Source organism: Seriola lalandi, unplaced genomic scaffold (assembly GCF_002814215.2).
Source record: "Seriola lalandi dorsalis isolate HSWRI2012SDOR001 ecotype SW California unplaced genomic scaffold, Sedor1 jcf7180002054949, whole genome shotgun sequence".
Taxonomy (NCBI): Eukaryota; Metazoa; Chordata; class Actinopteri; order Carangiformes; family Carangidae; genus Seriola; species Seriola lalandi.
In genome coordinates, this window is record NW_019525500.1 from 2,806,925 (window position 1) to 2,822,725 (window position 15,801).

General features: G+C 40.7%; 1 protein-coding gene across 1 annotated transcript in view; it reads left to right on the forward strand.

Annotated features, from left to right (window-relative positions):
• The window catches only part of fcho1 (FCH and mu domain containing endocytic adaptor 1), a 62,009-nt gene that overhangs the window by 28,400 nt on the left and 17,808 nt on the right, over positions 1-15,801 (forward strand). The window contains exons 3-11 of the mRNA XM_023394516.2: positions 2,708-2,799; positions 6,813-6,887; positions 8,072-8,213; positions 8,501-8,653; positions 9,750-9,854; positions 12,164-12,262; positions 12,788-12,884; positions 13,183-13,300; positions 14,457-14,481. Of these exons, the coding sequence (XP_023250284.1) occupies positions 2,708-2,799; positions 6,813-6,887; positions 8,072-8,213; positions 8,501-8,653; positions 9,750-9,854; positions 12,164-12,262; positions 12,788-12,884; positions 13,183-13,300; positions 14,457-14,481 (906 nt within the window). The remainder of the gene's footprint in view (positions 1-2,707; positions 2,800-6,812; positions 6,888-8,071; positions 8,214-8,500; positions 8,654-9,749; positions 9,855-12,163; positions 12,263-12,787; positions 12,885-13,182; positions 13,301-14,456; positions 14,482-15,801) is intronic.

Genomic DNA, 15,801 nt, shown 5'->3' on the forward strand with positions numbered 1-15,801 from the left:
CAGCTTCCAATACCGACTGAAAGTTCAAAGACAAAACCTGAAAGGAAACTAATTCTGAAAAAGTGGGCAGGTTGTGTAAGGTTGAAAAATGACTGAAACAATTAAGCGATTATTGGAATATTTCCTGTTTAACGACTAATTGGTTAATCAGCTAATTATTTTCAGGTCTAGTCTACACACTGGACTGAATGAAGGCAATGTTATGGCATTAGAAGATCTTTAATTGGGACAAATACTGTCATAAGGTTTCCTTTTCTCTCTCCAATAACGTTTTGGGAGCTTTGATCCGGTGTCCGGATGCTCAAGGGACCGCCTCGAGCAGATGCCGGCAGTGATGCCTCAGCGGCTCGGCTTTCTGGGTGTTTTCTGTCTGGTCTTGTATCATCAGCCTCTCAAAACAACCGTTTCTCTTCCTGATCACTGAGAGTTGAGCACTCAGTATGCCTCTCCAGTCTGTCTCTGTTCTGTAGTCTGTGTGTGTGTGTGTGTGTGTGTGTGTGTGTGTGTGTGTGTGTGAGTGTGTGTGATTTTTGGGTGACCCTTCTTTGGCATTCCAGCCATTCCCCTGGTACCTGGGAACTGCTGTGTTCTCCTCCGACGGGGTATTTTTAGGTCCTGAGAGGCAGCTGTCTGTGTCTCTGCACGCACAGACGGCCCGGCCGTCTGTTGACTGAAAAATGTGGTGAGGCTCAAGAAACGGCACAGCCTATTGGTAAAAATGCTGCTTCAGTCAGGCACTTCTTTGGATTATTGAGGCTTAAGCTAAGACAGGTGTTAGTTTGTGACATTTCAACAGTGATGGGTGTGTGTGTTGGTGCTGTAGTCGGCGTATGCTTAGCTGCAAGGAAGGCAACCCTCCTCTCCGCAGGAACCCAGCGCTGAGGTTTTCTCACAAGTGAACAGTTCTGAGTCATGTTGGCCCTGAGTTTTTCTTGCTCAACAAATGAGCAGCAAACAGTGAGATATGTTGCAGTGGAGTGCAGCAGCAGTGAAATAACAGAAAAAAAATCATCTGTTGAATTCATCCCTCTAAATGTCATCGCAGCCCTCATTTGAACTGAAAGCAGCAAAATGCCAAATGTCCCAAATAGAGGAAAACAAAATTGGTGTCTGATTTTGTGATATCTCTTGTTGGTTACCAAACTGACATTTAGACAGTGAAATTAACAATTAGAGTGTCGGTGAATGCTGTACATCAGATACACTGCAAGAGCATTGACACTGAATGAATCCAGCTGCCCACATCAACACTGAAAACCCCTGTAAATATTTAAAACCACCAAAATCAAGCAACGCTGACAACAGGTGCCCACAGAAAACCGCTGCTAATATCTGAACAGAACTGGTACTGTTGTTGATAAATCACTAATAAACTAATATTAAAGTGGAGCCTTCACTGTCAGTCAAAATGAGACCCACACAGTCCTGATGAAGCAGATTACCTTAGATTTGGTTAAACTCTTGATGAATAAAAACAGGATGTTTTTCCCGAACTTTAACGTTAATTGTTGTTTATTTTGTTGTGAAGTTTTTGGGTGTTTAAAAGAGGGTTTCCCCTCCTTTTTTGTGCTAATTATGGCAGTGGCGGTGTGTTGCTTTTTATGTAGCTGCAAAGGTGGGGAAACCCAGCTGAATGGGGGCAGGCGGCTAATTAGGTGGCATTATGTTGATTTTTTTTTTTCTTTTTTTTTTTTTTTATTGGCTGACAATCAAACAGCAGCAGGTGGCAGGTGTTGGCTAATTTTGTGTATTTTTCATTTGGATTCAGCCACAAGCCACGTGAGATAGGCCAATGTCTTCTAGTCTTTATTGTTTACAGTGCTGCCTACATGTGGTATTCTGTTCCTGTGCCGCGCTGTCGTTTCAAGTCAGCACAAGCGTTACACGTCGATTTGTGCGCCAAACTAAAATGGAATGGAAACTGATTTATCCTCCCAACACACAAATAAACAGAGAAGGAGAAGGAGAGAGGGAAAGAAAACTTAACCTTTTTGATTTGCTCTGTGTTTCATTGTGGTTACTTGATGCTGATGGATTTCTCAAAAACACTCAGTTAGTGGCGTCACACATTTTATCTACTGATATATTCTGAAAGCTGGTGATGACAGACAGACAGTTGCTTTGTGCACTGATGACCTACTTTACTTTAAAATCAGTAAACTGTTGTTTGGGGAGTGACAGGGAGCGACGAGGAAGAATGCAGCACAAACTGATAAATTCAAAGTGATATCACAAAAATAGCCTAAATTTAAAGGGTTATTTTTAAGTTTTTTTAAAAACTGTACAACAGTGAGTTCAGTTTACATACTGAAATATAAGTATATATAAGTATTTAGCAGTAATATACCAACTGGGGCTCTACACTGAAATTTAAGGTGTAGTATTGATGTCAGTATTGATGAGACTTTATATACGTGTTCCAGTAATCTGTCGTCAAAATGATTCCAACTCTAAACAGAATTTAAAGCTGTTTTCTTATAGATTTGTAAAGTGCTGTGAGCGTGCGTTCAACTTTCCAACTTTCCTATATGACTGATGGTGAAACGTTTCCCAGGAGCCACTGAAACCTTTATAACTCCAGTATAATACCAAGTGTTATACTGTTATACCGAAGCATCACCTGACATCTCTATCTCTATCTCTGTCGCTGTTCCTCGTTTGGATGCTAACAAACGGTGTGTGTGTGTTTTTATCTGTACCTCGGCAGGGGGAGAAGAATGCCGGCTTTGACGTGCTCTACCACAACATGAAGCACGGCCAGCTGGCAACCAAGGAGCTAGCCGAGTTTGTCCGTGAGAGGTAAGGTTCCTGTGTATTTGTGAATATGCGTGTGGGAGGTGGCGGTAGAGATGGGGCTCGACTGAAGAAAAATCGACATTCTTGACTTGATGCTTGGAAAGAAAGATGAGAGATTGTGCCAAGGTTGGGTGAAATGCTCAGCGATTTATAAATGCACTGTTTCGGGTTTCATCTCTCGCTGTATCAAGGTGTTCATGATTTATGCTGCCTGAAAGACCCTGTCAGCAGAATGCAGATTGTGCAGAGAGCAGTTTAACAAGTCTTTCTTTGTTAAGGCTGCTTCAGTCGTCTCTCCCAGCTTTGACCTCTGACCTCTCTCCTCACTGCTGTGCTACTTTTTGAAGTGTCTCCCAACGTGTCTGTGAAGATTCTCAGTCATTCAGGTCACGCGGTTATCCAAGAAGAGTTGAATCGACTTAACTCTTCTTGGATCTCCCTCAAACACACTCACACACAAGCCTGAATAAGTCAGTTGTCCAGCAGTACAGAGGTACTGTGTATCTTCTATCCTTGTTTGCCACATGCTTTGTTTAAATACTTCTTGTAATGAGTTCCATCACCTCACCTGACCGTTCACTAAACAACATCAATTTTCCAATCATAGCTTATCCATCGTAACGAAGCTTGACTGCCCTGTGAAGCTTTGGATTTCTCCTCATGTTGAAGCTGTGAACATGGGCCTCCAGTTAAAGTGATATCATGCATTTAAAGAGAGCACGGAGGGGTTTGTCTTTTTTAAAAGCCTTTCGAAAACCCCAAAACAGAGGCACAAGAGCGTAAGAAGAACAGATTAAAGAGTGTGTTAGGGTAAGATGCAATCTTAAGATGACAGGTTTACTACCAACAGTTGTAACCAAGAGATACCTACAAAGTCAAAGAGCATGTCATTAACTAACTGGGTTACATTAGGTTGTGGGGTTGCAGGTTACATTATACCACACATTTACCATTCAACACTAGTACATCCACTGTGAAGTGTTTTCCCACCATGAGGAAGCAGTTTTTTTTCCTTCAAGTCTGACTCAACCATTGAGTACAGAAAAAAAAGTATCTGTACGGGAGGGAAACACCTTTTGTAGGAGGGGGACCAGACTTAGACATAAGACCTGTTCTGGTATAGGGCTTTAGGGTAACATTAGCAGCTCTGTCCTGCTCTCTGTTGGATTTAAAGAAGTTTACACTCCAGCTACCACAGATAGGATATGTTGGTCATCATCCTGGAAGCGTTTTCTCCTTCTAGCATGAAAAGTAAAAACATCTAAGGTTATATAGGTTAAGTATATAAGCTAAGAAGCCAAACACAGAAACAATCTGATCTGCCATTTTCCCTTATAACAATAAGACTAACTAGCTCTACAGTGCAGTGCATGGATATTATCTCCATGCTTTCATACGGACCATCAAATGGTGAGAAAGACGACCGCAGCTTTAGCCTCAGTCTTTCAGCATGATATCATGTACAGGCATTAGTGCATATTTAAGTTAAAATTACCAAGAATTTTGAGCAGCAGTTCTTCCACTATAACAACTGTAACCTCCATCTGTGCTGTGTGAGAACTGAGAGCTTGACCGGCGTAGCAACAGTAACTAAGTGGGTTAGTCAATTACCTAATTAAAACAGTCTAGTGAAAGTTGGTAGTTTGTTGTATTAAATACTGTCTTCTAATGAGTGATTATCGGTGAGTAAATTGAGCTGCGTAACAAGGTTCCCACAGGAGTTCGTCCTCTCACGGCTGAGGTTAACACACAGCGCACAACACTCGGACCAGTGATATAAGCCTGACATTGATTCAGAGCGCCGGTTCACATTCCTCACAGGGGGAAATTCAGTTATCTGCTCGGACAGCAGCAGACAACAAAAACTCAGCAGCCAGGAAATGAAATAGAGGAACTGTGGGTAAAATAGCGTGTGATCCCACAGGATGGAGAAAAGGCAATTGTGATGATAAATTTTCTCTTGTCTTTCTCCCATTCCTCTTGCCTGAAAGGTCATTTTGATATAAGAGACCTTCTGAATCACTCAGTTAAATCTGCCCTCGCCCTGGTGCGCAGTCTCATGAAGATGCATTGCTACTTGGACACATCAGACATCGGGGTGTGGCTAGTGCTGAAACAATCCTTTCAGGGCTCAAGCAATTAGTTAATCGGTTAGTGTACGGACGTCTTCAAGAAGAGTTCACCTTTGGATCAAAGTAATTTTAATTGTAATTGTGTCACTGTTTTCAGACATTTTAAACACTAAAAGGATTTATTTAGAAAAAATCATTCATAATTAATAAAGTTGTTTGTTTCAGCCTTCAGTCAATTAGTACGTCTACAGTACTGTACTCCAAGATAATATTCACAATGAATTCATTGTTTTATTAATTCATGAAGTCCCAGTTATTTGTTGGTTACAGCATCTCAAATGTAAGAATCTGCCGAAAGAGTATAGAGATTAAAGAGTAAAGAAAGAGTATAGTTATACACACAGCGCACTTAGATACTCACATAAACAGAATCTGCTCACTGACTCCAAACCAAGTTTATTTAGGTCGACAATGTTTGTTTGGTTTTTTTTTTGCATTGTTTTTCAAAGGGATTTTTACTAATAAATCTGTTTGGTAGTAATTATGCAGGCATCTTTGTGAGGACCAAATAACAAAAAAAAGACCTAATGATGAACCATTAAAACTTATCAATCTAAATAAATTTGTGGAGTCGGTATGCAGGTTTTACCTTTTTGTCATCACTACCTGTGGGTGTAGACAAATTGGCATAATTATTGAGTGAGTCAAAGAAAATATTGAAAACAAAGTATAAAAAGATTCCCCAAACACCGACCACAGCATCACTGCTGAAAACCAACATTCAGTTTGTCTGTTTATTGCTCTGCCTCCTCAGCAGAAAGTTGTTCTGTCTGTTCACCCTCAGGATGTTTGGATCAGTGCTCCTTCTCTCTTTGTCCTCGGGGTCTACAGATGCTTATTAAAGTTTTATGCCCTGCCTCGCAAAACAAGTCCATCCGTCATTTAAACGTGGCTTATTGCAATATTTACCCAACACTGATGAAAATGAATCCTTATCTCGCTGACTGCGGTGGCGGTGGATGCCCGGTGTTTGGGCTGAAGTAAGCGTTACACAGAGAACATAACATATGAGGCCATTAGAGGAGGAACTAGTGCCGAGAGGAAGTGCAACTGGAGTACATTATGTTCACAGGTCTAAAGGGTATTTAGAAGAATTTACATTTTCAGGAGATTGCACAACATTGGTCTTTCTGTTGTGTTACTGTCGACCTAGACTTGAGTGGAGAAACAAACAGGAGCATGCATCTTCTGACCCCAGTCTCTCACACACACACACACACACACACACACACACACACACACACACACACACACACACACATACACACACACAGCCTCTCTTCTTGATGAAGATTCATTTGGAATTTTTTCCACATTCACATTATTTGATCAATCAATCAAAAGAAAATAAATCGGCAACTGTTTTACTTATAATACATTTTTTTCAAACATCATTCAAATGCATATATAAATATTTTCTGGTTCCAGCTTCTCAAATATGAGCAGCTGCTGCTTGGTTTGATCATATTTGATAGTAAAATAAATATTTATTTGTTTTGGACTGCTGGTCAAATAACACAAATAATTTAAGGACATCACTTTGAGCTCTGGGTAGTTATGATGAAAGGTTTTTACTACTTCATATACTGAACGATTAATAAATAAAATGGTCTGTAGATTATGCAATAATGAAATAATCATTAGTTGCAGCCCTAATAAATAAATGAAAAAGTTTTTTTTTGTATATGTATTACTGGAAAATAACAGTGTCTTGCAATCCCATGTGGGATGGGCCAGACGTGTAGCAGGACACAGAAATAAAAACCTAAACTAAACTACACAGTATATTTTACAGGTTTAAATTTTTTGTATCCAAGGTTTTCAGTTTTCTTGTGGGATTGACTGTTTCATTTATGTTGCTGATGTTTGTGTTTGTTTTTGCAGAGCTGCCATTGAGGAGACCTACTCCAAATCAATGAGCAAACTGGCCAAGATGGCCAGCAATGGAAGTCCACAGGGGTGAGCACTGCCATGTAAACACTGCACAGTGATACACAGAGCGACTTCAACCAGCAACCTCTCCTCCCGTTCAGGGCCTGACAGTGGAACATAAACCCCCGGAAGATGTTCTTTAGTGTAATTATAGATGTAATGGTCATATGGCTACACATGAGATATGAATGAGTACCATCTGCATCAACAAATGTCCACATCTATGATTAAAATAATGCCCCCTCCCCCATTTAGCCTGTATGGTTTAAAACATGTGTTGTCTATTTTATGAGAGTTTTTTTTAAAGTAGATACCTAGTGATGAAAAGTGGGACGGAAGCAACAAAGAGTGCTGACTGATTTCTACAAGTGATGGCAGAACATCCCATTGAAGGACTTGACAACATAATTGTCTTCTTACTTTGGGTTTGATTACTTTTAATTACTTCGTATTGGATTCAGTTTCGGTGAGAGTTAAAACGTTTTGGTTGTTGCGAGAAGTGAAGCAAGGCTCAGCTGGTGAAACACGACGTCAAATACTTCACCAATCGGGATTCAGCAACATTTGAATCCGCCAACAGCTGGACGGTTGATTGGCTACTGTCAGTCAAATGTGATGGAAACACACCCACAGCCCTAATGAAGCAGATGAGCGGAGATTTAGATTTTGTTAAACTTTTGTTTAAATCTTACCTAAACACGTCTTTTCCTACTTGAAATCTGATTGTTGCTTATTGAGTTTTGACAGTTTGATGTCGATGAAGTGACTGTTACACAACATTTAACTAACTGTCATTTAACTAAAAGTGGCTTTAGTGATAAATTCCTCTTTAACATCTTGGTGTTTAGTTTTTGTCCCATTAGTCGTGATAACATTTTACTGACCACCTCCACTTCAAACAGATTTACAGTTGAATTCTCTAATATATAATCATGGACAGGGATCTCTTGAACATCATGGATAATTGAGAGGTGGAGTTCAGACATGTTTGGCATGTAGTTGCATAAGAATGTCAAAACCTTTTATTGGCTGAGCCAAAATGAAAGAACATTTTTGGTTTGTTGTAGAAGCTTTGTTGAACTGTCTTGTAAAAGTAACTGTACACCGTGTCCACAGGGTGATACTTGGCATTAGAATAAATCTTACATGAAGGAACAATTTTGATATAGACGTATCATGTGTGTGTGCTTGATTATATGTTTATGTTCTAGGACGTTTGCTCCGATGTGGGACGTGTTCAGGGTGTCTTCAGACAAACTGGCCCTCTGCCACCTCGAGCTGATGAGAAAGATGAACGATCTCATCCGGGACATCAACAAGTACGGAGACGAGCAGGTCAAAATTCACCGCAAGGTATCTATCTGGGTTGAGGCGAGATATCATACCATTAGCTGGTGATTTCTGTGCCTGTGTGTGTGTTTTTGTTGACTTGTATATTTTCTCATTACTTGCCCTGCATCGAGCCTCTGTCATCCTGATCTAATTTATCTCACAGAAAAATCCAATTAGTGCCTTCTCCCTTCATGGTAATTGCTGCGTTTGCCCTGAAAGTTTCAAGTACAATGATGATCTTCACAGAATGTCCACGTGTTTTTTCGTGTGTCTGTGTGTGTGTGTGTGTCTGCGTGCGTTTCATCCAGACAAAGGAGGAGATGGTGGGGACTGTGGAGGCGGTGCAGGCGCTCCAGGCTCAGAGTGGTCACCTTCAGAAGTCAAAGGAGGGATATCACGGCAAGTGTTTGGATCTGGACCGGCTCAGGAAGGACGGAGCTCCACAGAAAGAGCTGGAGAAGGTTAGCCACTAGTTTCTCTGTTTTCAGGCATTTCTGATTTTATACACAGCTGAAGCTGAAAGTGGAAGTGTATTGTGAAATAAATTTAAAGGGTCTTTTCATTTTCTCAGTTACAGAAACTTTAGCAGTATCTAGCCATGTGGATAGTTTTTGCTTCCTGCCCTCACCTCAGTACAATAGAGGTGAACAGATCTTTACTTGCTGCTTTTAAACCTGAAGGTCAGCGGTTTCCCTTTCTATAATAGGCTTTTGTTCACATTGCTGTATATTTTAGTCTTTTGTGATGCAGAAGGAGAACAAGCTCAAATGTGAGTGCAAACCGGTTTACCTTCAGATAGACATTACCCAAAAAATAAAACTTTTACAGCTGCATATTTTTCCTTTTTTTTAAGGTTTGGGAGGATCAAGCCTTTCAACAAAAAACCCCAGTGATGTTAGAAGAGTTAAGACACTTCTTACACAGAGATCCCATTACATTGCAGTGAAGAAGAGCCCTTGTTTTGCCGGCTTTGCTTGTTTACAATGAACCAAACAAAGCTGACATGTTGCCGCCCCAGTGTGTGATTTGTGTGTAACACAACAGCGTCCTGTTCTGTGGCTACCTCCACTGCCGGGGTCGAGGCAGAACAACAATGCCCTGCCATTCTGTGTCTATACCTTTTTTGGCAAGGCAGAATAGAGGTGCAGCATTCCCGCCTCGAACAGCCTGTGTAAAAGGGGCTTTGGTTGGGAACGATCTAAGATGAATCCATCATTTACAATTGCTGAAACAAATTGTCAAACAGTGAAAATAATTGTTTGACAAAAACAATCCAAACCAGGGTTCAGTTGTTGGAAGTCGTGATAGTTTAAATAGATTAGATCTGCCCAGGGCCAACAATCATGGGAAGCTTTTTTTTTTAGCTGCTCTGCTCTCAGACATCCACTCTGTGAACAAATAGCTGTTCTTGTTTTAAAGGTGTAGCCTGACTGCTGAATGGAGTAGTTGTAATCATCGGACATTCACTTACTGAGCTATTCGCTTTTATTAAAGGTTTGTGAATGAGAGTCAGGAGCTGAAAGCCATCATTTTCTTTTTCCTTTTCTCTCTCACTAGGCGGAGCTGAAGTCTAAGAAAGCAGCTGAGTCATTTGCGTTGTGCATTGAGAAGTACAACCGTGTGGGAGGAGAGTTTGAGCAGAAGATGAGCGAGTCTGCCCAGGTCAGCTCTGACTCCAGCTGGGCCCAGGGCCACTTCTTTATCCGTCTCTCCCATCCTCTGATGTGGTGTTTTCATGTATTTCCTCTTCTCTCGGGCTTTCTCTTCCCCTCCCTGACTCGCCCTCTCTGTAACCTCTCACCACACAAGAGCTCCATCTTATCCCTTCATTTATTATCCCACATCATGCCTCCCCCAAAAGTGGAAACCTCAACCCCCGACTCCTAAACACCCACTCGATAGCACATCCCGCACCCTGCTCATTACCTTTAATCACTGCCTCCATACTTCCATGGTTACTGCTGCTGTTTCCATGGAAATTTTCAACAAACCCCAATGTGTGCTTCTGTGTTTTACATTTGAAATCCTTGTGACCAATTATCTCTTGTAATGGCTTTGAGGGGGGGGTCTGGTCATAATTATGACGGGGGAATGTGGTAACTGGGAGGAAAACATGTGTCAAAAGATCAAGGAAGAAAAAGGAGGAAGTGAATAAGAGCAATGGCAGAGAAGCAGGTCTATGTTTGGATTTCAGCTGGCAAAAACTTTTACATTTCCAATGAGTGCTACTGAGGTCGTATTTATAAATTTCAGCCTAATCAACCTCCTCCTGATCTAACGCCACAGGTAAAGCAGGTGTGAGTGGAGGCTTCATATCTCTCTACAGCTCTGTATCACACTGTAATCGCTAAGCCACGTCCACATAATATACCTGTGGGTCGCTTTATGTGGTCCAGACAAAGGTAAAAATTACATATTTTAATTCTTCAATCAATCAATCAATCAATCAATCAATCAGTGTGACTGACAGCAGTTTATGCAACACTTTAATGCTTCACATGTGTATATTTATGTTCTCTGGTGTCACAAGGAAATAGCTGATCGTGATTATTATTAGCATTATTCGACTAAAACAGACCACGTGTTCTGAATAATTACCAACAGGTAGCGACATGACTTGTTGATCTATATTCACACATTACTGTGGCATCAGTGTATTGTTTACCTTTTAATGGACTTGATTTAATGCGGCTGATTGATAATGGAAAATCCCCACAGTCACATGCTGATATGCATAAGTGTTACCAAGGTTACCAAATTATTTACATAGCTTATACAAATCAAATATAAGATCACTTCCTGAACAGGTCACAATCAGCAGATGGATTTATTGGTAGTTTAGCGTTGGGAATCTTAGAAGAATGAGAGCTGTGTCAGACCGGTTGTCGCACCAGCTAACACGCTACATTAAACAGGCACACATACATGTTTGTTCGAAACATACCAAACATGTTAGGTGTTGAAAAGCACATAAGATACTGTTCTTGGAGCAACAGTTTTAAGGGGGTTTCAGGAGTGAGGTTTCTATTCTTTCTACATCCACCTGATGAGTTTGCAGTCAACCTGGATCAGTGGGCGGGGCAGATGGGAATAAAGCGTGCTGTAGGTTGACAATGAGTTAACAGTGTTTTATGTTTGCTCTCTGCCCAGGTTTTGTCCAGTTAATTGGAGAAAAGCAGCTGGTAAAACTCTGCTCACAAGCTCACTACTCTAACAACGGCCAAAGCCACTACATCAAGACAATTCCCCTGAACCAGACAGCAACAAATGAGCTGGCTGAATAAAGAGCAGGATCAAACTTAAATACTAAATCCTCTCAAATTATCACTGGTTTAACAACCTGGCAACCCGCTGCCTCCTGTGCTGGCTGACTGCCTCTCTGGAGCTGCGACCGAATCCTCACATCTCATTCAAAGGCCATTTTCACTGTAATGCACATATGTGGAGTTTTTAGTTTCTGTTTTAATAGATATTGGCTGCTTCTCCAGAAACTAATGGCTTTATTCATAGACTGAGAAAGTTGGTTCTTTTTTTTTTCTTTCTTACAGAAGCAAAACAAAACTAATAAACAAGAAAAATAACGTACAAAAGAACACATACCAAACAACAAATAAAATCACACAAAATCAAACCTATATACGTACACATACATAAAGACATAACACCTATTGGCAGTTTTATGTAGAAAACTGAGATATTTTAACTACCTCTTATAGCACAATTACTGCATTTTTTTGCTGTTCGGTGAAACCCTTCTCAACTTAAATGATCTTCTCAGTGACTCGAAGAAGCAGCTGTGTTTTAAAGTAAATGTCAGAGCAGCTTTGATGATATTCAGTCATTTTTAAAGGATTTAATTTGCACAAAAGGTCAGAGAAAGATAAGAACCCACGGAGAGGTAAATGAATCAACAGTGGCGTTTTGAGGCATCATAGTTTTTCATTTTCTTGTGTGTGTGTTTGTTTGAGTAGAAGTTTCAGGAAATCGAGGAGACTAACCTGCGGCAGATGAAACAGCTGATCAAAGGTTACTCCCACTCCATAGAAGACACCCACGTCCAGGTGGGGCAGGTATGTTCACACTGAATCCTGCTCTGATGACCAGCTCTGCTTTATGAGAAGAAATCGGTTCCTCCGAAAGTATTTGCATTTATCATAGCTATCCAAAATCAGTTTTTACTTTCTGTTATATATGTTTATGAAGAAAATAACTTTCTTAGGAATATACTTATTATTTAGAACCTGAAAGTCTGTCAGTAACAAGTCATGACCCATCTTTGACCACATTTATGTTTAGTCTTTCAGTTAAAGCTCTGTTGGTGCAATTTTTTTTTCTTTACAATTTTGTGGTAGCAATTTCTAGATTCTGCCATATTATGTGTTTTGATGCAGCCACTGGAGAACACCAAAGGCAGATAGTTTCTACATGTATGCATGCATGAGCTTTAACCTAAACCTGGACAGAAGGGTGCAGCTAACACTTTACAATAAAGGGTCATCACACAGAGTCTTAATAACAGAATCATTTTCTTGCCACCTTTTATATTTCATGCTTTAGAAAGGACCACGTAATCACTCTGTTCTTCTCCGCTGCAGGTCCACGAGGAATTCAAGCAGAACGTTGAAAACATCGGCATCGATAACCTCATCCAGAAATTTGCAGAGCAGAAGGGCACGGGCAAAGAACGGCCAGGTACAGTGATTTCACCGGGATGAGATCTGATTCCTCTCCAGTGGGAAGGAAAAAAAAGAACAAAGGCACAACTACAGCTGCTTACATAACAATAAAAATATGAAGGCATCCACAATGATAACAGTATTGTGGAGGCGGAATAATTCATAGTAACAAAATACAAATGCCTACATGGACTCTGTTGTGTGTGTGTGTGTGTGTGTGTGTGTGTGTGTGTGTGTGTGTGTGTGTGTGTGTGTGTGTGTGTGTGTGTGTGGTGGATGTTTCTTATTCTTGTCAAACTGCCTGTTGTCTACAGCTCTGGTTGGTTTTGAGGAGTATATGACAGTTTTGGCACCTGAAGGTGGGAAGAAGAGTCGAGGGAAAGCTTTCAGGATCCCCGGCCTGGGCAAGAGGGACAAGGAGCCAGACTCTACGTGAGTGCAAACATTCCCAACCCACTTACTCTTACCTCTTACCCTAAAACCAAGTCATGACCCTCAAACAGACCTTTGAAGTTAGGAGAACCGGCCAGTTTGTCCTCACTCCATAAGGTCTACAACTCAAACTGGTCCTCACAAAGATAGAAAGGACTCATACACACACACTGAAGCAAACATGCCCTATAAGCCCTGGGGCTGAAGTGAAGTGAGTTCAGCTTAGTCTGGCTTTCTTGGGGTTATCTGGCTTCACTTAGCCTAACATTGTCCGTCCTGGATAACTGGTATCACAAAGATGGTTATCAACTGGTAACTCTGGGTTTTGTTATCCGGCTGCGAGCACGCTCGTATGAAAGAGGTGGTTGGTAATTACAAGGGACATCGTCAGAACCATGGATGAGATACTTCATATGATATGAGATGAAATGCTGATATACTGCAGGTAAATTTGTTTTATAATGACAGCAAAAAGCGATATTCAACAAATGTAAATATGTGATCACACAACCAGAATATAATAAGAAACTGTAGAAATCCGAGAAATAATTTCCAAGTATTAAAGTAAGGCTAAGGCTATAAATAAGAGAAGGAATTATGATATATTTCTTTAGTATGGAGAAGGAGAGAGCTTTTACCTTTGTCTAATGATAGAAGAAGAAGAAGAGTAGTTAATGGCTGATAAAGTCTATTTGACTGAGAAGTTGCATTTATAATCATAACAAGTATTTGATTGTGTGGATTGTTTTTCTCATAAAAGACAACAGAGGGCATAGTTTTTATTTCCGTTCATCACGTCCATTGAGTTTCCTCATGTTATTCTGAGTTGCAGTGATGGAACAAAAACATTGACAGTGTCAGGAATCCTGTCGGGAAAGAAATAATCTTTATTTATTGTGGTAAACTTTCCCTCTGTTTGTTAGAAACTCTGTTATAAAATGTCTATTGCTCTTTATTATTTGTCACTTTGTTGTAAACCCTTTTCTCTATGTTGAGAAATCTGAGCTGGATAACCCAGTACTCTGGCTTCGTGGTACAGGCCACAGATCTTCTGGAAATGAATCTTGATCCTCGTTCTTTGCCACTGGCTTCAGTCTGAGTTACTACTGAACAATGAAAACAAAAATACATCTATGTGTGTGTTTTATATTTGCAGGGATTCAGCTGTGACGGAGGCACCGGTGAGTATCTGACATAATACACACCAAAACACTGCAGCTCCTATCAGTCCTGTCTGACTTCCCTCGACTACTACCTCTATGTTGTAGAGAACTATGGGAAGGGAGTGTGTGTCTGGGGGACAGAGGGGGAACCATGTGCAAGTGCGTGTGTTTGATAATGACGTGACTGAAGGTGTGGGGTTTCCCAGGTTTATTCCAGTACTTCTGAGAAGAGGTTTAGGAGATACTGTTGCAGCCAGAGAGGAAGTGCGTGACTCCATGAGAGGGCGTGTGTTTGTGTACATGTCTGCCTGCGCGTGTCTGTGTGTGTGTGTGTGTGTGTGTGTGTGTGTGTGTGTGTGTGTGTGTGTGTCTGTGTGTGTCTGTGTGTGCGATTGTGTGTGAAAGGGCTTTGGACGCTGCCAGAAAACCCTCTAACAGACTGACGTGGAAGCAGAGAGTAAACAGCAGATCACAGAGCTACTTTCAAGGGCATTAAATTTCTGACTGCAGTGTCACAGCTACAAGTGATGTTAGAAGAGGTCACTTTAAAACTAGTTGCATAAAATAATACATGCACTGAAACTGTCAGTTCACCTTCTAGACATTATACCACTTATTAAGAAAAAAAGGAAACAACATAACTGGGATGTTAACCACGAAAGCAAGAAAGCATCATCACCTTAAAAAGCTGTTATGAATTATGTGTTAATTATATCAGTGTACATGAAACACATATTGCCTTCTTAGCCAGCCAGTAGGATTTATGTTTCTGGCTATCTGACTAATTGTTAAGTCCAGTATTTACACTTTCAGCTCTGTGAAAAATATCCGTCTGTTTAGCTGCTAGATGTTCGACTGTCTTCACCGTGTGCCTGCTAACTTTGCCCTGTCTACCATTTGCTGCTGGACAAGTAGCACAGAACAAACAGTCGGGTTAATCAGAGTTTTGTTGTTGTGGGAACTGCTGCCTGGTGCTGCTGAAAACAGGGATGATGAAAGCAGCGAGGCTGAATGTGATAGTAGTGAAGTAAAAGTTGCTGCTGAACTGGACGATAATTGTGACAGCTTTACATTTAAGAGTCGTTTGATGACCGCCTCATAAATTCTATCAGTGTTGATGTAAAAACAAAAAAAAGTGTGTGTGTGTGTATATCAATGACTGCATCTTTAAATCCATGTGTGTCTAACTGCAGTTGAGCTGCTGCAGTTACATTTATCTTCTTAATGTGATGTTTATAGCCTGATCACACCATGAAGCATTAGCTACTTGTTGAAGTTTTCCTCATTAAGATTTAGATTTCTGTGGAAAAAAAGATCAGTGGCTACAGTTACACTTAT